Consider the following 21,566-nt stretch of genomic DNA (forward strand, 5'->3'; position numbering starts at 1 on the left):
AGTTTATTATAACAATGCTTACAAACCTCAAATACTGAATGAACAAATTTGGATGTTATGTCCTCTTTCTTTACTGAAGTCTGAAAAAAACAAATCATTCGTTGTCGAACACTACATATTGACAAATAACAACAGGACTGATGTAGAATGTAATATAAAACAAAAAAAAATTAAAAAGGTTTTGAAAATGTTTTATGTAGTTCTTTGCAAATGCAACTACAATAGTAATATTCCCTCAATAAATGTGTTTTTAATTTTTTTCTTGGCAAAATATTAAATGCTGGTGACCTTTGAAATGCAAGAAATAAGATCACATTTTCCAATCACACGGATGCCCTTCTCTGATATTTGAAACTTGGACGTGTAAAGCTTGTTAACATTTTTGTGGACAGCTTCATCCATGATCAATGGTAATTGAAATTTGGAAAACAGAGTTCCACTGATATCCAAATATTCCATCTGTAATGATTGGAATATGTGGTTTTACACAAGCAACATTTGAAAGCCAAAAACATCTTTTGCTATCTTCAAAAAAGGACGATAAACAAACTTTTAGAAACACTTTTCAAAATTAATTCCAGCAACCCATTGTTCCCATGCAAACAATAACAACTGAATTTAACCAGTTAATATGTTAAAATTAGGATAAAAATTTATACAGTTTAGTTCAGAAGTTGGCAATCCACAGTTTTGCAGCCGCTTCCTACTTTTTAGTTTGTGGAGTATCTCTGTAGGGATGGGCTATATAGAATAATACACTATTCTAGAACATTCTGGAATAGTTGAATCGAATCCAGAATACCGAATCCTATCTGTTTTTGTTTTAGCTTGTGCACTGAAGCCCAAAAAAACATTTTTTTTTACATGACTCCAACAACAAAACACAATCAAAGAATAAATTTATTGCACTGTAATATATTTAGGCTCTCTATGTGCTTGCCTGCCAAGCGACAACGTAATTTTGTGGCTGTCCAACCTGCACGTTACAACCGTAGCACCTTATTTACTCGATTGTAAGCCGCGGCTTATAAAGTTGTTTAAGCAACCATTCGTGATGCTTACAATCAAGGGCGACTTGTATTACTTAATGTCAAGCAAATAATTTGTCTGCGGCTCTGAGTTTCAATGAAATTAACCTTTAACTCCCTCTGGCTTACCAGTACGTTTTTATCAAACATATTTATCATATAACCTGACAAAGAAGGCTTATATTAATTTTTTTAAATACGGAAAGTTACCGTACATAGAAGAGAAATAACTAAACCTATTATTCGGTTTGAACACAATTTCGATTCGGATAGTTTAAGATTCGCATCCTCCGGATTCGCTATTCAGAATTACCCATCCCTACCTGAATATTTTAGTGTGGTTCCCTATCTCTGTATACCAAAAAAATATGCCTAACCAATTTAAACTTAGATTTTTGAGATCTGAAATCAAGTTTAGCACAAATCAATGCTTATTGGATTTAAAAGTCCTAAAGTTGATGACTTCATTGCAGTCATGCGAACAGATGTTGAAATATACATATAGAACCACTGGTCTAACAAACAACTTACTGGTTTCTCAAGTTGTGATATGGAATTTGCAATCATACAGATTCCACCACTTGTCATTTCACAACCCCCCAGAGACAGATCCTCAATCCACTGAATACATGAAGCAATAGCAGATGCACTTTCATCATCAACTGTGTTTCCGTCAAGTTTCAATGACGTCATCTGAAAAGAGGAAATTAAAAAATATTATTGCCTTGTAAGATGACCCTATGTAGCTGCACAAGTATTCGGTTTTTGAACATTTTATTCACATCATGGGAGTGTACCATGTGCCATGGCCAAATTTTGATAATTATACCTGGTAATGTCTTAGACACAATTTTTCATATTCACTGAAAAAAATGAATATTACTTGTGTGGGGAAATATATTTTTATCCAGAACAGTTGTTGCTACTTTCATATGACCATATAAATTAGCTAACATGAACAGCTTAAATTTTGGTCACAAAACTCAAAAACAACTTACTGGTTTCTGAAGTTGTGATATGGAATATGCAATCTTAAAGAAATCCTCACTTGTCATCCTACAATTCGCCAGAGACAGGTTCTCAATCCACTGAATACATGAAGCAATAGCAGATGCACTTTTATCATCAACTGCGTTTCCATCAAGATTAAAGAATGTAATCTAAAATACAGATATGTTGATGTTCTAGTTCATGACAAAAGAATTTCTCAGTGACAACATCCCCGGCCAGCAATGGTGGAAGTAACACTGGATGCAATCAATCCTGACATGAAATAATTGGTAAATCAAACTGTGAATACAACTAATAATATTTTACACAGCAGAGTGAAAGTTAAAAATATAATGTAACAGGAAAAGTTTCCTAATAAAATTAACTTGGTTTCTGATGCTGCCAGGCATATTATCAATACCAAATGCTCTTTTGTCAATAAAATTTGCAAATATTGACGATTTTGTTGTTGTACAACAACCTTTATCAGGATGTACTATCAATTTTAAGCCCTCACAAAAGTTGTTGCCAACAACAAGAATGTCATTATTCAAATGTTTTACTGCCAAAAAACAATATATGCCGACGATTCTAATCTAATTCAAAATGCCAAAAATGTAGTTGTCCAAGTCTGACATTGAACTCCCATTTACTGCAGCAAACATGGTGACTAGTATATATAAATAAATGTATGCAAACATTTTCCACCTTCAAAGTCTGTTCCATTACATTACCTCACTATGGTGTATCACCAGTTATAAGAATTATCACTTGAGCTGACAGAAAATAAGGTTTAAAATTAATGAAATTTACTTTACAAATTAAGCAGGCAATACCCAATTAAAAAAGTAAATAATAATTTGAACCAACTTGCTAACTTCTCTATAATTTGTGCATTCGTTAAAAATTCAGCAAATTTACCTTCTGTTTTATTGCTTCAGCCACTTCTTGTATTAAATCCCCACTAACTTCGTTCATAGTAAGTTCAAGGGTTGGAGGAAATAAATGTAAAACACACGACAAAGCAAAAGCTTCTTCATCACCATCCACTGTAAGCTTGTTTGGAATGGAATCAATCTGGTAAAAAAATCTCAGTTTACACAAAGTTGTTCAACCACTAAATATGGATATTTACAAAATAATTGTTTTTGTCAAGCATTTGTCAACACAAATGACTGGATCAAGTTGCATATGTTAATTTGACTTAAACATATGCAAACAAAGTAACCTAAGTAAAATCCTGACTTACAGACAAGTTGATTATAACAATGCTTACAAACCTCAAATACTGAATCAACAAATTTGGTTGTTATGTCCTCTTTCTTTACTGAAGTCTGAAAAAAAACAAATCATTCGTTGTCAAACACTACATATTGACAAATAACAGCAGGGCTGATGTAGAATGTAATATAAAACAAAACAAAATTAAAAAGGTTTGAAAAATGTTTTATGTAGTTCTTTGCAAATGCAACTACAATAGTAATATTCCCTCAATAAATGTGTTTTTAATTTTTTTCTTGGCAAAATATTAAATGCTGGTGACCTTTGAAATGCAAAAAATAAGATCACATTTTCCAATCACATGGATGCCATTCTCTGATATTTGAAACTTGGACGTGTAAAGCTTGGTAACATTTTTGTGGAAAGCTTCATCCATGATCAATGGTGATTGAAATTTGGAAAACAGTGTTCCACTGATATCCAAAGATTCCATCTGTAATGATTGGAATATGTGGTTTTACACAAGCAACATTTGAAAGCCGAAAACATCTTTTGCTATCTTTAAAAAAGGACGATAAACAAACTTTTTGAAACACTTTTCAAAATTAATTCCAGCAACCCATTGTTCCCATGCAAACAATAACAACTGAATTTAATCAGTTAATATGTTAAAATTAGGATAAAAATTTATATAGTTTAGTTCAGAAGTTGGCAATCCACAGTTTTGCAGCCGCTTCCTACTTTTTAGTTTGTGGAGTATCTCTGTAGGGATGGGCAATATAGAATAATACACTATTCTAGAACATTCTTGAATAGTTAAATCGAATCCAGAATACCGAATCCTATTCTGTTTTTGTTTTAGCTTGTGCACTGAAGCACAAAAAAAACATAAAAGATTTTTTACATTACTCCAACAACAAAACACAATCAAAGAATAAATTCATTGCACTGTAATAGATTTAGGCTCTCTATGTGCTTGCCTGCCAAGCGACAACATAATTTTGTGGCTGTCAAACCTGCATGTCACAACCGTAACACCTTATTTACTTGATTGTAAGCCGCGGCTTATAAAGTTGTTTAGGCAACCATTTGTGATTTTTACAATCAAGGGCGACTTGTATTACTCAATGTCAAGTCGATAATTTGTCTGTGGTTCTGATTTTCAGTGAAATTAACATTTAACTCGCTCTGCCGTATCAATACTTTTTATCAAACACATTTATCAGCGTACCTGACAATTTTAAACAACAGATTTGTTGACAATTATTGTTGTAGGGCACTGAAGTTTGCCTTTAACATTTACGTGCGGTTTACATTCGATGGTGGCTTATATAAATTTTTTAACGCTGTCGCATGCGCAAATACGGAAAGTTACCGTACATAGAAGAAAAATAACTAAAACTATTATTCGGTTTGAACACAATTTGGATTCGGATAGTTTAAGATTCGAATCCTATGGATTCGCTATTCAGAATTACCCATCCCTACCTGAATATTTTAGTGTGGTTCCCTATCTCTGTATACCAAAAAAATATGCCTAACCAATTTAAACTTAGATTTTTGAGATCCGAAAGAGTTTAGCACAAATCAATGCTGACTGGATTTAAAAATCCTAAAGTTGATGACTTCATTGCAGTCATGCGAACAGATGTTGAAACATACATATAGAACCACTGGTCTAACATACAACTTACTGGTTTCTCAAGTTGTGATATGGAATTTGCAATCTTACAGATTCCATTACTTGTCATCCGGCAATATGATAGAGACAGATTCTCAATCCATTGAATACATGAAGCAATCGCCGATGCACTTTCATCATCAACTGTGTTCCCATCAAGTCTCAAATACGTCATCTGAAATAAAAATATGTTTACAAGCCGAATCTCATCCCGCAAAAAAAAAATTAAACATCCCGACTGGCAAAGATTTAAAAACTGTTATAAAACGTCACCCAACAGAGTGAAAGCTAAAAGTATAATGTAACTAGCAATGTTGCATAATGAAACTAAATTAGTTGCCGATGCTGCCATGTATGTTATTGATACCGAATGATCTTTTGGAAAAAAATTTTTACCTTTATCAGCAAGTACTACTTTAGGGCTTGTTGATAGTTGTCTAACAACCACAATAACAATAGTTTAATAAATATTACCAGTACTGGCATAAGAGCCTACAGTATAGAGTTTACAATAAAAGTTACATCACAAAGCAGTACTGTGTGTGTAAATTACACTTGGGACACATTGTTACCCACAACTTTAGAGTAACTTGCATTCCATGTTTGTAAAACATTGCTGTTTGCTACAGTTTTCTGAAGTCACCGACGATCACCAATTTTGTGTATGCATACAACTTACTGGTTTCTGAAGTTGTGATATGGAATTTGCAATCTTACAGATTACACCACTTGTCATCTTACAACACACTAGAGACAGATCCTCAATCCACCGAATACATGAAGCAATAGCAGATGCACTTTCATCATCAACTGTGTTTCCGTCAAGTTTCAATGATGCCATCTGAAAAGGGAAATTAAAAAATATTACTGCCTTGTAAGATGACCCTATGTAGCTTCACAAGTATTCGGTTTTTGAACATTTTATTCACAGCATGGGAGTGTACCATGTGCCATGGCCAAATTTTGATGATTATACCTGGTAATGTCTTAGACACATTTTTTCATATTTACTGAAAAAAAATGAATATTACTTGTGTGGGGAAATATATTTTTATCCAGAACAGTTGTTGCCACTTTCATATGACCATATAAATTAGCTAACATGAACAGCTAAAATTTTGGTCACAAAACTCAAAAACAACTTACTGGTTTCTTAAGTTGTGATATGGAATTTGCAATCTTACAGATTCCATCACTTGTCATCTCACAATCCCCCAGTAACAGACTCTCAATCCATTGAATACATGAAGCAATAGCAGATGCACTTTCATCATCAACTGAGTAAAGTTCCAGCTCAGTCAACTAAAACAAATGTTCACATATATCTTAGTGGTAAACATGGTGCTGTAAAGCAAATTTATGTCACATTGACAATTCCAAAAAAATTGTTTTTAGTTCTTACAATAACAAAAAACTCTTAATATGATATATTGTCATACCTGTATATGTTGACACAACTGATTCAACAAAACTTTCAAACTTCCATGATAAAAATGACAAGTGCTTAAAATGTTTATGTTGTACGATTTTGAGGATTTGTTTAAAACACCAACAATACTATGAACATCAGTTAGATGTAATTTTCCTTTCAGACTAAAAGTTACTGGCAACAAATTTAGACAGTCTTTATCGAATTCTTTGTTGTCAGCTTCATGTAACCATGAGAAAATTCGCACAAGCATTTCTTCCTCAACTTCTTCTTTTTGTAGTTCTTCGCGACAGAACCCCTCAAGTAGATTTTTTTTCTCAGCAACTTCTTTGTACTTTATGTTGCTGAAACAAACTTTTGCAGCTTCATTAGCTTTATCATTACAAAGTCCAAAAACAAACTTTGCAACAACTTCCCATCTGTTTGTTTTAAGTTGGGGAAGTAATTTAGAAAACTCTTCAACACTCAAAAAAAAGACAAGGTAACAAGCAGTGAAATATTCCTGCCAAATCAAATGTGAAAAGTAGCTCTTAATATCAGAATCTAAAAGTGTCATGTTCCAATTTTCTTTAGTCACGAATGTTGTAAGAAGCCCCCTTAATGTCTCTGGCTCAATGCCTACTTCTTTTAGGTCATCCTGAGTAAAAACAAGTTTGCTATCTTTAAAACCATTCCATGCCAATCTAGCTATTTTGTTCAAATATTCTTCTTTTTTCCTTTTTTTCCCCCTGATAAAGTCCTGCCCAAAATAGTATTGGAATCCATTTGCAAAAACATGAGTAAGAGAGTGAAATCGGCCATCACGATCCTCTTCAAGACTTTTCCAAATGACAAAGGCAATAAAAATGCATTTTGCTGGGACATAGCAAGAAAACGAGAAGTTGGGATTGTCTTTTATGACATTCCACACTTCAGCACCCCTATCTCTACAAATCTTGTTGCAAAGTTTTTCTTGGGATTTTTCGTTAAGGCCCATAACTTCAGCAACAAACAATGGTCGATGTTTTGCATCAATTGAGAAAAAGTGCTTTTGTCGTGAAGTGAAAACCTTCTTTGCATCTTTGAGCAATTCACCCATCATGAGAGCATAGATATAAAGTAATGGTTTATTCTCTTTTGTAGGATCGATTTTTTTGTATTCTAAATCCCAATCTGCTGCAGCCTCATCTAAGCCATCCATTGTAATAAATACATTTTCTGATATTAGCATTTTGAGAAAACAAGCTTCATTGTTTTTCAATATTAGTGATTTTGTGTAGGAGTCCGAAGATAAAGAGTTTTTCAACAAAAAATCAACAAATGTTGTGGGAGTATCAAAGTCAATGTTTTTCACTGAGATGTAGAAACAATGTTGAGTTTCTTTAACATTCTCTATTGCACCATGCATTGCTTTTTCAGTTATAACCTTGGATAGTGTCGTTTTCCCAATCCCTGGTTGTCCAATTAATGCTAATGTGTTTGCAAATTGAGGCTGTTTTCTATCTTTTGCTACAATTTCTGCTCTAGCAAATAATTCTTCAACTGATACTTTACTGTCCTGTTTCAAGTCTATTCTTTCATATTCTTTTCTCCTGTTGTAATGTCCATCCTTCTCAAAGTAGGACTCTGTAGGCCCGGCAGGGTTCAAAGCTTTTACTGGTTTATCTGTTATTTCCAGTGGACAAACTTCAATTTGCTGCTGAGTCAACACTTCAAAACTTCTGTTGCTGCATTGGTCTTTAGCACTTTTGTGCAGCAAATCTTGAATCAGCTTGAAGTCATCTAAAATAAAATTGTGACATAGGATTTCCACATGTTACAAGTCCAAGATATGATAAATAAAAACATGGATTAACACACAAAATATTATTTCAAGGATATTTTGTAAGAATATTCATCAATTAATTTATAAAAAAGTAAGGAAATGAACAAAACCTTACAATAAATTTTTTGACATTTATTAACTTTTCTCAGCACATTAACAACTACTTGTGACAACAAAATCTTGCCATTTAGAATACTACTTACTCTCGCTGAGTTCATCTAGTTTGTTGTCATTTGAAGTGTTTCCAAAAATGTCTGTAATATTTAAAAAAATCTTTATAAACACCAAAACAGATTTCATCACTTACATATATCACGCCCTGCTGTTTGAAATGTGGGGTTTCCTTTGAAATAACTATTGGATATTTCTGCGAACAAAGACATTAGTCAAACTTTTAAATGAGGACAAAATATTTGTTAATTACCTGTTTTGTTGGAAGAAAGTTCTGAGCTTCCATGTGTCTATAAATGTAATTTTACTTTTCAATTACGAAAGTAACTCTAAATTGATTCACTAAATTTCAGCAGAATTTCACCATTGAATTCACTTTAAACTGATCAAAAATGTCTTATCCGACACCAGGAACAGTTACAATGAAAAATATTGTGGCAAATAATGCCACAAAAATGATGAATATACCTATTTTATGTAGTAGTCTAGACATACCTGACGGCTCACTTGGTTCTGGCACAAATTCGAACTGTTACCATCATGATATTGGTCCATTGTAGTTGCTATTGGTGCAAAAAAAATTTGATCAATTTTACCTTGTTTTCTTTAACATGTAATAAAAATTATTTTTTTGCAAAACGCAGTTCTTGTTCTTTCATCAAATATTCCAATCAACCTTACACAGGCAAAAAATTTTTCACATTAAAAAATAGAACTGTATATGTATCAACATGATGTGATACAGTTACTATGAGAACTCTTTACCATGACGGTTTTGGGTTTGGTTGCCCACGGTTTGAAGATTGTGACTCATTGGTGCTCTAGTATTTTGTGCAACTTCTCTCTGACTTACACCAACATTTTCTGAACAAGTTTGTTGAGTTTGTTGTGTTACGTTTTGCCTGTAAGTAGTGTTTTATATAAAACAATGGAAGCACAATGAAGATGTGTTTCTACAAACGTTGGGTGGGTCGGTGCAAGCTGTGAAGACACTTGCTGGTTTCCAGCGATCATTTGAGGTTCAATTCCTTGTTTATAGTTACGCAAAGCTGGTTGTGCACTTCGAACAGGAATCATTCCTCTTTGGTGAATAATACCTTGATGGAAATTCCTCCATCGTGGACGGTATAGGTTATAAAATGGATGCCATCCATTATAATGTTGGTAAGGTGAATATCCTGTGGGATTGGGGTAAGGTTGTGATACATTGGTCGCCTGTGGGATTCCTTGACCTGGTTGTGTTGACTGAGGATTGTTTGTTTGTCCAACATCATGAGGTAAGGAATCCTATAATGATAGAAAAACGAACATTATTATGTTTTTAACTGTGTTTGGACCCGGTCAGGTAATAAACTTCGATTTACCAGATAACTGCATTTACGACACACAAAACAAAGTTATTCCTTTTAGGATCCTCCTGCACAAAACAATACTTGCATGATGGCATTGCTAGGTTGTTTGTTGGTAATTCTAACCTTTATAGCTTTACCAAAGGTGTGTTGCTTCTCAACAAGATAATCAATTACAATTTTCTATTAAACTAATTTCAAATGCATCAAAAAAAGTCATATTCAACACCTGGTACAGGGTATTAAGTGACTTGGTTGTAACACTACGTAGGCAGTAGGTTCGGTTACAATCTAAAATACAATGTGGCAATGAATCCCTCATTACTGCATATTTAATTTTACCAAAAGCCACTTCAAAAACATGTTTAAATGTAAATGTTTTCCGCACTTTGGGCCAGTCTTTTTTTTCTCAGTAGTTTAAGTGATTTCAAAAGATTTTCTTGGCAATTTCATATTTAATTTATGAAGCGATCTAGACATACCTGACTTGATTGATTCTGGTACATATTTGAACTTTTACCATCACAATTCTGATCCATTTTACTTGCTATTGATGCCAAATTGAAAAAGAGTTTATCAAGTCAACAAGTGCTACTTTTTTGTTTCATGTGTAATAAATAAAAATTTGTTTTCTGCAAAACATGTTTGTTTTTCTCATAAACAATAAACATTCTAATTAACAGAATACACAGACAAAAATCATTTTACATTTCAATAAATGGCACAATATATCAATATTTAAAAACAGGTTAAAAAAGTGCAAAAAAACAAACTACAGCAACTTGAAACCAGTAACAAGACTTTACACTACTCAAATATAAAACTAAGTTAGTTCAAAAATTTGGCCAACAACAAACTATCACCCAAAATCTGCTTGGCTATTCCACAGATTGGAAAAAATGGATAAATCCCTCGCTGAACTTTACGAAAATTTACTGATAATCCGCACTATAAAAATTAGCTAATGCATTACCATGCGAAAAAACGTGTCGATCGTCCGCCCAATTAACGATCGCCGAAAAAAGACCTCGCACAAAAAACAAACTTTCCAATTTGGGCTATTCCTTCTAAACTTTATTGGGTAACTTGATGAAAGGTGCTAGTTTACCAACAATATATTAACATCAAGTACAATTACCGTCTTTTTTTTAACCACATCCACAAATTTTAAGCACAATTAAAAATTTATTGTGGTGTTAAACTAGAAATAGGCCTACTATCTAAGGGTGTTTCTAAAATGTACAATGTCGCTAATGGAGAGTACGTATTCCTATATTTTCTACGAATAAACTTCTTCAGTGATCTTTCTTTATATACAGAGTAGTAACAGAAACAAAAAGAAAAATTAACACAAATAGAAGAAGGCTAAGAAAAAAATAAACGTTTAAGATCATGCTGGTTTTTAACTATGTTCATACAACTACTACATATATTATTCAACACTGCTTGTGCACCTGTTTTAACTCTTCAGAAACAGGAACTTATTTAAAGTTTAAACAACAATAAAATGCAGATTTAAAGTTTGAAACAGGAACCAAAAATGAAACAATCCCAGGTGAATCCGCAGGTATGTTTATCCCACTTTTACGTATAGAGGGCGCTATTCCTTTCTGTCTTGATGTATATTGACAACGGTTCATGATAAACTGCGTGACAGGTGAACAACGTAGCCTGGAAATGTAGTTCGATCGTTATAGCTGAAGTCAGAGGGGAAAGTATTTAACCAGAACAAGACTCAAGATCCTTTAAAGATCCTTTAAAGTTCTTTCGATCTAAAAACTTATGACATTGAAGATATGGGAGACGAAATAATGTGAAGAATGTCGTTACAAATTAAAGATGTAACGTGTTTACAACTAACCTTCATTAGAGTCTTTTCGTTTTTTTATTAATTGCATTTGCACGGGTGTACAATTTGGCTGGGGACACAGACAGCATGCAGTCCTATTTTCCCCAATACAGATTTCATTAAATCATGTTTTGCCCAAACACAAAATATAAAACATTCATCAAAATGGACGCTAAAATACCCGGGATTTTTTTTCATTGTGCAACAAAGAACAGACCGTGTCTTATGGCACAGCTTAATTTGGAAATAAATGCTGACGTCATGTAGCGTCATATTCGGTATCCGAACATTACTGCACAGTCACACTACAGGCTTACCAGCAGGGAAATACTAATACACCATAACACAGCCAGGTCAAAAACCCTGATCCGCATAAAAGTCTAAGTAACATACAAATTTAAACGACCATTACTTGTAAGATTAATTATTGTATTTCAATTTAAATTTATAACCAAAATAACAGGTGCCTGCTTTGTCAAAACATGTTATACAGACTTGTATGTGGATCAGTTTTGCGACCTGACTGCGTTATGGTGTAATAGTAGTTTCCTACCAGCAGCTACTACCAACCCAGCATCACGAGAGGCAGTTTCTGTGGTGTGGATGTGGACACGGTCAGCTTTACAACGAAGCTTCACCGTTGCTGAATAAGAATGGTCGCTAGAGTAGCCATGACCGGCTGAACACAGTAGCTCGGGGCGTTTAGCATCTAAGTGCGTTACATGAAGAATCAGCTTTAGGTGAGTTTGAACTTACAGTTTAGGCCAAGGCATGAATGTCTCATATACCTTGTAATACGTGGTTGTAATGTGAGATTATTAACATGTTTTATGGCTGAATTTACCAACTGACCCGACAAATAAAGACAGAAGGGAGCATTGCAACTTATCTTTTGCAGCGTTAACAAAGTTGCTTTACTTCAGTATCAACTTGCATGACGTTGGTGGTTAAAGGTTGTAAACGTAACAACGAACATTTTTCGTGGCAGGTGAAAAAAATTCGATACTATTTGAAAATGGATCGTCATAACTCTTTAATCTTGTCCGTGCTTTTTGTTAAAGTTTCAAACAGATCAGCAAGTAGTCGTAATGAAATTGATTTGCGCCGGCATGCCAAAAACCGGTACCAAGTCGATGAAAGCTTTACGGGTCTTGGACTACACTTTGCATGATGCTTTTGAAGAATTATGTTACAACAGCGATAGATGGATGGAAATATTCGATGGGAAACATGATAATAGCGTGTTTAAAGAGATGTACAGCGATATTGACGCCGTCACCGACTTGCCAGTTGTTACCACGTGGGATCAAATCTTAGAAGCGTTTCCCGACTCCAAGGTTTGTTGACTGACTCGTTTCGCAGCCATGAAATTACAAATAAAATCTTATTAAACATATTACCGCATCACCATGTTGCTATGGTGACAAGCCATCTGATGATGTCATTTGAGTAAATAATGTGCCGGTGCTGTCCCTTTGGGAGGTCACATGACATTACAGTATCAGCGAAAAAGGTGTTCGTGAACCCCCTTTACATAGTCATGCTCCCCCTAAACTCGTATAAGTCGTGGTGCTAGTGGTGTCTGATTGACAATACTCGTTTCTATCCATCGGTAGCGGTTTGGTTAGTCTTCTCAACCACACGACAGGTTTTTTTACAATGAAATTAATTTCATTTCGCTCAAACTGCGTTCCACAGATTAAAAACTTCGACAGTCATCTCCAAATGAGCAAGAAATCGCGTTTGAAAAGATTTCCACTGCATTTGATAGAACTAATGATGTTTTTAAAGGAGTTCAACGTTCTGGAGGTTTTTGAGATCTGAAAGTTTAATCCCTGGCACCTTTAAATGACTTCACCATGTTCTTGGTTAATATAACACAAGTAGACACACCATCATATAGGACCGCATATAGGGCTACATGTCAAGTTAATATTATTTGTAGAAACAATGTTAACGCCTTCACAGGTTTTGCAACGATTTAAACATATTGTTACGACCGCTTGTGCGCAGCCTGGTCCTGCGCTGTCGTCCCACTAGGCAAAAACGCGCCCACCCAACTTCATAACCAACAGGACAATCTCTTCGAGATTGAAGATAGTCCACAAACCGCTGGAGCCACGCTACTGCCTGCTTTAACTTCTTCCATGAAGAATAGCGCTGAATCAAGTCATCAAACAAATGACGCTCCTCAGTAGCATGCAAAACCATCGTTTTCTTCGGCTTTAGGTTCAAATATTCTTCGGGCATGTCCCGGACGTTCATAGGATTCGCAGGCCAGCGACTCTCGTCTTTGTACAGAAACAATGGCCCGGAGAACCAACGCTTGTTTTCGAGAAAGGCCCTGACAGTAGACCCGCGAGATGCATCATCGGCCGGGTTCTTTTCAGTAGGAACATGCCTCCACTGCGACGCGTCCGACCCTTCTTCGATTTTTGCTAATCTGTTGGCGACAAAGGTACAAAAACGTTTACTCACATTGTTTATGCTTTGTAGAACTGAAGTCGAGTCGATCCAAAAAACATATCGTTCGACACTCAGATCAAGCTCCTGCCTCAAAACTTGATCCATTCTAACAGCAAGAGTAGCTGCCGTCAATTCCAATCTGGGTATGGAAACTGTCTTCAAAGGTGCAAGGCGAGCCTTCCCAGCAACAAAGGCACAATGCACACTGCCTTGCTTATCAACCGTTCGCAAATACGCGACTGTCCCGTATCCACTGGAAGACGCATCTGCAAAGTGGTGCAGCTCACACCTTTCGACTTCATGTGCGGTTGTCTGGAAGCACCTTTCAATCTTAATACACGATAGACGTGGAAGTTCAGAAGTCCATGCATGCCACCTTTTTCCTATATCAGGTGGAACTTCCTGATCCCAGTCATACCTTTCTTTACAAAGTTCTTGCAACAACATTCGTGCATGCAATATTACCGGTGCAACGAATCCTAAAGGGCCAAACAAAGAACTGACCATAGAAAGTAGGCTGCGCCAAATATATGTACCAGCATTTGGTAGTCTTCGGGTTCGCACGACAAATCGCCTTCAGGCCACCAAACGAATCTCAGCACGGATGTATCAACTTGGTCCACCCTCACCTGATGAAACATCGCTTCAACGTCAGCGACCAACGCTACTGGTTCCTGGCGAAACCGAACAAGTGTCCCAAAAAGGCTGTTGATTAAATCTGGTCCTTGTAAAAGCTGATCGTTTAGCGACGTATTTTGAAATCTGGCGGCACAATCAAAGACAACCCTCACCTTTCCCGCTTTCTGCGGGTGTGTCACTGGGTGATGCGGCAGGTACCAAACAGCGCCATCCTCCGGATTCTTGTCGTCGCTCTTTAAACGCCTGGCATATCCCTCCTTCAGGTAGGTATCCAACGTTTGCTTGTACTTTCCATGCAGCTGTGAACTATTTTCCAATCGCCGTTTTAAGTATGACAAACGCTTTATTGCCATAGAACGGTTATTCGGTAGGTTTGGAGCACCTGGCCTCCATGGCAATCGCAGCTGATAATGTCCATCATGGTGCTTGACTGAGCCTTCCATCTGCTTCAATGCATACCTGTCTTCTTTCGACAGTGTCGTTCCAGGTGACAGCGCGGTAGGACCGAAGTCGCTTTCCCACATGCACTTTATTTGTTGGTGCAACATTTCGTCCTGTGAGTTTACAAAATTCACACATACCTGTGAATCATCTGAACCACGACCATGGCACGGACCCACAAATGACCAACCAAGCATAGAACGCACGGCACTTGGCTCCTTTCGTCCGCCTCTTCTTTCATCGTTGATCCAGAACACCTCGGGAACGTTGGCTCCAATCAGCAACATTACTTCCCCATGGGGCAAAACAGGAAACTCCACATCGCGTAAATGAGGCCACCGCCAAAGCGATCCTTCTGGGACTTTGTTCGGAGAAACCGGCAAACTGTTTACACTCAAAACGTCATGCAATTGTACAGATTCCTTTCCATCAATCGACGCTACTGTCAGATCGACGGCCAAACCCTCCCTTTTCTGTGACCTATCACTTACTGTAGTCAAGGAGTACGTTGTCTTCTTCCCCACGACGTCTAGCTGCTTGATCAGCCTTTCATCACACAAGGTTGTTGTCGATCCTTGATCCAAAAAGGCGTACGTTTCCAGCTCCCTGCCATTACTGCCCGTAACCTTTACCGGAACAATATTAAGATAGACGCTTTCCGCATGAGTGCTCATACAAGTCCAGCTGACAGTTGCACTTGACGATGACGTTGTCTCCACTGAAGACTGCGTAGATGCTTCGCATACGGGCGCAGTTGAAGATGTCTTCCATTCCGTCCAGTGCAGAAGATTGTGATGCTTTCCGCGACATCCGCTGATCGTACAAGAACTTGGCAAACTACAAGTTCTTGCTATATGGCCTTTCATAAAACAATTATCACACAGCCGAGCTTGATGAAGAAACTTCCTACGCTCAACGAAGAATTTTCGTTTAAATAAGTCACAATTCGCAAGGTCGTGCGATTTGCTGCACAGAGGACATCCTGATTTCTGAGTGGTGCTCGGTTCGAACTTTCTGTCGTTTCTTGGAGCAACCGATGTTGCGTTGGTCGATGTTCTTATCTTCGTCGGAAGACCTTTGTTACGCTTCTGCTGCATATCCCTGTCCTTCCGAGGACCTAACATACGACCAAACATCGTGTTCCCAATATAAGCTTCATTCTTAACAAACTCAACAAGGTGACAGAAACGAGGCTCTTCCCCACTTCTTTCAATGCCGGCTGCGTGTCTACGCCATCGGCCCTGCATTGTGAACGGCAACCGCTTTACTATGTTCAACATATTTTCAAAGTTGTTGATGTCTGCAAAGTATCCCAGATGAGTCAGAGTCACCAAACACTCCTCTAAGGCTCGTGCAAGTTCCGACAATTCGTCGGCATCATCGGATCTCAGGTAAGGCCAATGACCTAACTTTTCCACGTACGCACGTGCGATTACAAGAGGACGACCGTACCGTTCGTATAGCAACTCTCGGGCCTTTCTGTAACCATACGTAGGTTCCAGACCAATACAAAAGGAGATGATGTCATACGCTTCCTTACGACAGTACTGAATCAGGTAGTTCAGCTTTGCGCTGTCATAGTCTACGCGACGACCAATATTTTCGTCAAAGCTTATCATGAAACGCGTATAGATCAGTGGATCACCTTCGAAATACAACAATTCTGGTCTGGGAAGGTCCATTCCTGCCTTTAACACAGCAGCAACACGGTACAAGTCACTCACCTCCGGCTCATGATTCGCCACATCCGGTTTTGACTTAGGTTCACTGCATGAAGAGGTTGGACTGTCCATTACCACCTTCACCTCGTCGTTACCCTTGACATCGTCGGACTCAAACACTTGATTTTTCTCTTTTATATCCGGCGGATCTGCCAAGCGTTAACTCGCTGTACCAACTAATGTCAATATTACTAAAGCGCCAACACCAGAAGACTTACAGAATAGCCGCTTCAATAATTGTAAGGTCACTTACACAGATACATTATGGCAATGTTTGAAAAACGAAACACTAAAAGTTGTAACGAAGTCCTGGAGGAAATATCGGCGAGGAACAACTTTGAAATCACGAGCAAAGAATTTCAGGAATATCTGGACGAAAATGACCCGATCTCACATCTCAGGGACGAATACATAATACCTCACACAATAGGCACAGGTTAATCAGTGTTGATATAGGCACAGGGTGAATCTGTGTTGAAGCAAAATCGACAGGCTTAAAACGTATACGTTTTTCGGCATATCGTAAATTCTTCAGCTGCTTACTGTTTAAAGGTTGAGAAATTCTCTTTTACTAACCAGTCGTTATCTTCAGCTGAAAGAACACCTTCAGACAAATGCATCTACTTCTCTGGAAACGGGTTAGGATTGCAACCTAAATGCCTGGCTGGGGAAATTTCCAAGGTGAGCATGTAAAAAGGCTTTATAGCGCACTTGCTAATGAAATTATTTTATTGTATTTACTGTAAGGAACTGAAGATATATATTCCTGATAAAAAGCCAGGCTGATCGCGTGGTAAAAAGCTACTGTTTCTTTTATGCTACTGATCGTTATTGTTTAGATCCTGGATACGTGGGGAACCACCGGAAACGATTGTAGGACGAGAGGTCACTTGCCCGCCACCTGGTGTGACGATTACGTCACAGAAGGAATGTCACGGTTAGTTGGCGCTCATGTGGACGAAGTAAGATATGTGTGAATCGGGTGTCGAAAATCGGATAATTTTAAGTCAATTGTGCATTCTTACCACCAACCAAAATTAAATCAAATTTTGAAAATAAAAAAAGAAACAAATTTAATAGCACGCTTCATTTGATGTTTGACCAAGGAAAGACCGAAATCACACTCATATATATTTTACAGGTGGCAGCAATGAACGGACTAACAGTTAATCTTCATCTAATGCTTGTCTCATTTTATCGACCAACTGCTAAGAGGCATAAAATCTTATTGGAATCGAAAGCCTTCCCATCCGATCACTACACTGTCGAGTCACAGATACGCATGAAAGGTTACGACCCACGTGACAGCATGATTATGGTTGCCAGGCGACAAGTACGTGTGCGAAGATCATTGAGTGACGTGAGGTTTTTAAGCGTAAAACACATTTTAAGCCACATAGACCGGCAATTGGTGTTACCTAATTTTACATTGAGTTTCCTTCTGTAGAAATGTAGAAGCGATTTTCCTGTTCTACCTCTCAAAATGATACTTTCCCTATGTTAACAATAAACAGGAAAATGGAATATGGGAGATGGATGACGTCATCGCTATGATAGAGGAGCACGGACATGAGATTGCGTTGGTGATGTTGCCAGGGTTACATTTCCTTACAGGACAAGTGTTTGACATGAAGAGAATAACCCAAGTAGCTCACAGCAAGGGCTGTATGGTAGGTTGCGGGATGGAAAACCTATTTAACAACGAAAAAGTTGATTAGATTTGTAAACCTCGGTTAATCCGTAGAGAAATTTATCGACACATTAATCCGGATCAGCCGAATCATGTTTCGTGCAATAAAGATTGCTGTTTAGTGGGTGATTATGTGTTATCAGTATCATAGTAGATATTTCTTATCCACACTTAACAAACATGCATAAATACATGTGATCAACCTTAGGCAATTACAATACACACACAAGGTTAGTTGCAGCCATCTTTTGACATATTTGTTGTTTATTGTATGATATATTTAGGATGCACAGATTATTATAAGTTATCAACCTTGCCGATAAAACAACACAATGCCACTGTGATCGCCTATAAACGGCTAACAAATTTTTGTATTAGGTTGGTTTCGACCTTGCGCACGCCATTGGTAACATCGAACTTTACGTGCACGACTGGGATGTCGATTTTGCTGTGTGGTGTACGTACAAATATCTCAATGCTGGATCGGGATCTGTCGGAGGCGCTTTTATGCACAGAGAGCACGCGAACAACGATTTTCCAAAACTAACAGGTCTTTGCAAGAGGTCGAAGTTGTTGTTGTTTTTATCACGCAGCCCATGCTTTGCTGTTGTTGTTTTTATTGTGTTTACTGCAGGAACTGAAGATGCCCACGGAGCGAAATATATATTCCTGATAAAAAGCCAGACTGATCCTGTATAGTAAAAAGCAACTGTTTTTTTAATCTAACAGGTCTTTAGATGTTTCATTTGTGCTTCGTCGTCTAATATTATGTTAACTTTTTTTTATAATGACCAGACGTATTTTTTTCTTGAATATAAAGAAAAACCCATAAAAAATGGCGTTTTGTCGACATTCTCTGAAAAGCACACTAACGTGGATAAATATCCTCAGGATGGATTGGGCACAAATTAGAGACGAGGTTCGATATGACGAACGAACTGGACTTGATTCCCGGAATCCAGGGTTACAGACTTACCAGCGCCCCCCATCTTCTCATTGCAGCTCTCCATGCAAGTCTGGCAGTGTTTGAGAAAACCAACATGAAGGAATTAATCGCGAAGAGCTTTTTGCTCACAGGGTGAGTCGTGACGTCACGTGCCAACGTTGATGTAAAAAAATGAATCAGCACAATGCACCATTGTCCCCAATACTTATAAAAAACTACGCGAGGAACATAAACCAAAACTGAGCGATTACTCGGCTTCGTATTCTGTTTTATTCTAGTGTGATTTTACATTTTCAATTTTTTAGCAAAAAAGTGTAAGAATTACTTGAGAAACAGTTTAGCATTGGTTGAAATGTTCACCATCATCACATCAAAGCCTGAACCACATTTTTAGGTACCTGGAATATTTGTTACGCCACTACTTTTCCAAATCGGATGACCGGAAGGCGTACATAGAAATAATAACGCCCAGAGTGGAGAGGGGCTGCCAATTATCGCTGATTTTTCATCAGACAGCCGTTAAGGTAGGAAGAAATCATATTTGAGGGAGCTGTCATGCATTTTTTCCCAGTGCTATTATACCCTGTACCGTGGTCTATTGTTATAATATATAAGTGCACGTTATCACGCGGAAAAGTGCATGTTATTTAAAGCGTGTTCGCTCGGAAATTAGATCAGCTAATTTGTGGCAGAAAGATATAAATATTTTGCAACATTTCATTAAACGACGATTTAATGTCACAGAGTAATTTTTGCACAGGTTCAAGAGGAACTGATAAAACACAACGTAAGTTGTGAAGTTCGCCACCCAGTGGTACGTGTGGCCCCAGCTCCAATGTACAACACGTTTCACGATGTGTTTCAATTCGTACAAATACTGAGGAAAGTTCTCTTGCAAGAAGAAATGTGTTGAGGCGCCATATCGTTTTGTGTAAATATATAATGTAGGGGCACACATGACTACAAATTATATAATATTTTAAGCAATGTTATGTGATTTATTCACAGTGTGTTGTTGGAGATTGCGGGAAGTGACAGGGTTTGCATGAGAGCAAACTTCAACCACATTTACCAGCATAAGTTTTAGATTATTTTGCCTTGACAGTCTTATGTGCGGTCAATTCCGCCGAAATATTTCATTTCATCACCGTGTTTCAATTAAAATTGCCTTTACACAAAACATTTCTGTCCCTAGTAAGGTTATTCGCATTTTGCGCATATTACTTCAACAGATTTTTTGGATTGGTAGTTTCTGATGGTCCTGTAATGGATTTATAATTAAGAACATTAAATAATGCATAAAGGTCATATTGTTATGTCATTGATGCCAAAATGGTCGTTGTGTTGTGTGTAATTTCCCGTATACCGTCTGTGCTGCCGTTGGCTCCAGTCTGACTATGTCAACGCAAGTTTGTTTTGCCTTCAATGTATGTTGTACAACATTGTTTCACACGCCCGACTGGAGCGGCCATTTCCTATCTGACCATCGTTTGCTTTTGCAAGTGTTGTGCCTGGCATTCTATACTCTATCGGTTGCCACGTAAACCGCTTATGTGAAAAGGATGGAAGTTAACATTGCCTGCCTTGTGTCTCCATATTGGCACTTGGTAAGAATAAAATTGTAAATATTATTTGGAAGATTGATTAGTTCGAAACCAGAAGAAAGAAGATTGCCAAATTTTAGCCCCAAGGCTCAGGCCTTTTAAGGATCTCGACCATAAACTCTAAAATGAGGTTCAGCTAGGAACTCTATGCCTAAACTAAGCGCTACCTATTGCGGCATACGTTGCAGTCCTGTATAAGCGACAAACCACAGGGTGCAACGGAAAACGGTTTGTAAATATTCGACAGGAAATCTCATTCCGCAAGGCCTTATACCAGAGGAAATTATGACTCAAACAAGTTTTGTGTGTCCACATATATTAGAAAGGAGGCACGATCATTTGCTTTGAAAACTGAGCGATTTCTGTCGAAGAGATTGGGATACAACTTCGCATTTCTAAAACTCATTTCTTCCAAGACAATTCATTTGCTGGCACTCAAGTTTACAATTTGTTTTGTTTTAATGACGACCAAACAGTAGTTAGCGTCTGTTTTAAATAAGGGGTCACAAATTTGTTTTAACTCGATCGGGAAATCTG

General features: G+C 37.4%; 3 protein-coding genes across 8 annotated transcripts in view; 1 reads left to right on the forward strand and 2 right to left on the reverse strand.

The window, feature by feature from the left end:
- Positions 1–21,566, reverse strand: part of LOC145894912 (uncharacterized) — a 425,937-nt gene that overhangs the window by 177,251 nt on the left and 227,120 nt on the right. For all 6 annotated transcript variants that reach the window (XM_082983587.1, XM_082983586.1, XM_082983589.1 and 3 more), the window contains exons 47-52: positions 3,299–3,352; positions 2,940–3,095; positions 2,027–2,188; positions 1,560–1,721; positions 289–459; positions 27–80 (exon numbers count right to left, since the gene is read on the reverse strand). In XM_082983587.1, the coding sequence (XP_082839713.1) occupies positions 27–80; positions 289–459; positions 1,560–1,721; positions 2,027–2,188; positions 2,940–3,095; positions 3,299–3,352 (759 nt within the window). The remainder of the gene's footprint in view (positions 1–26; positions 81–288; positions 460–1,559; positions 1,722–2,026; positions 2,189–2,939; positions 3,096–3,298; positions 3,353–21,566) is intronic.
- Positions 9,398–10,301, reverse strand: LOC145894522 (uncharacterized). Its single transcript, XM_082983139.1, has 3 exons — positions 10,156–10,301; positions 9,689–9,741; positions 9,398–9,611 (listed from the first exon to the last, which is right to left on the reverse strand). The coding sequence occupies exons 1-3, from the start codon at positions 10,210–10,212 to the stop codon at positions 9,398–9,400; spliced, it is 324 nt and encodes a 107-aa protein (XP_082839265.1). The 5' UTR covers positions 10,213–10,301.
- LOC145895067 (kynureninase-like) lies at positions 17,060–20,338 on the forward strand. Its single transcript, XM_082983818.1, has 9 exons — positions 17,060–17,225; positions 17,400–17,470; positions 17,629–17,751; positions 17,931–18,128; positions 18,304–18,459; positions 18,858–19,029; positions 19,371–19,557; positions 19,820–19,949; positions 20,186–20,338. Exons 1-9 carry the CDS (start codon positions 17,060–17,062, stop codon positions 20,336–20,338), a joined length of 1,356 nt encoding a protein of 451 aa, XP_082839944.1.

This window comes from Ascidia mentula, chromosome 3 (assembly GCF_947561715.1).
Source record: "Ascidia mentula chromosome 3, kaAscMent1.1, whole genome shotgun sequence".
Lineage (NCBI taxonomy): Eukaryota > Metazoa > Chordata > Ascidiacea > Phlebobranchia > Ascidiidae > Ascidia > Ascidia mentula.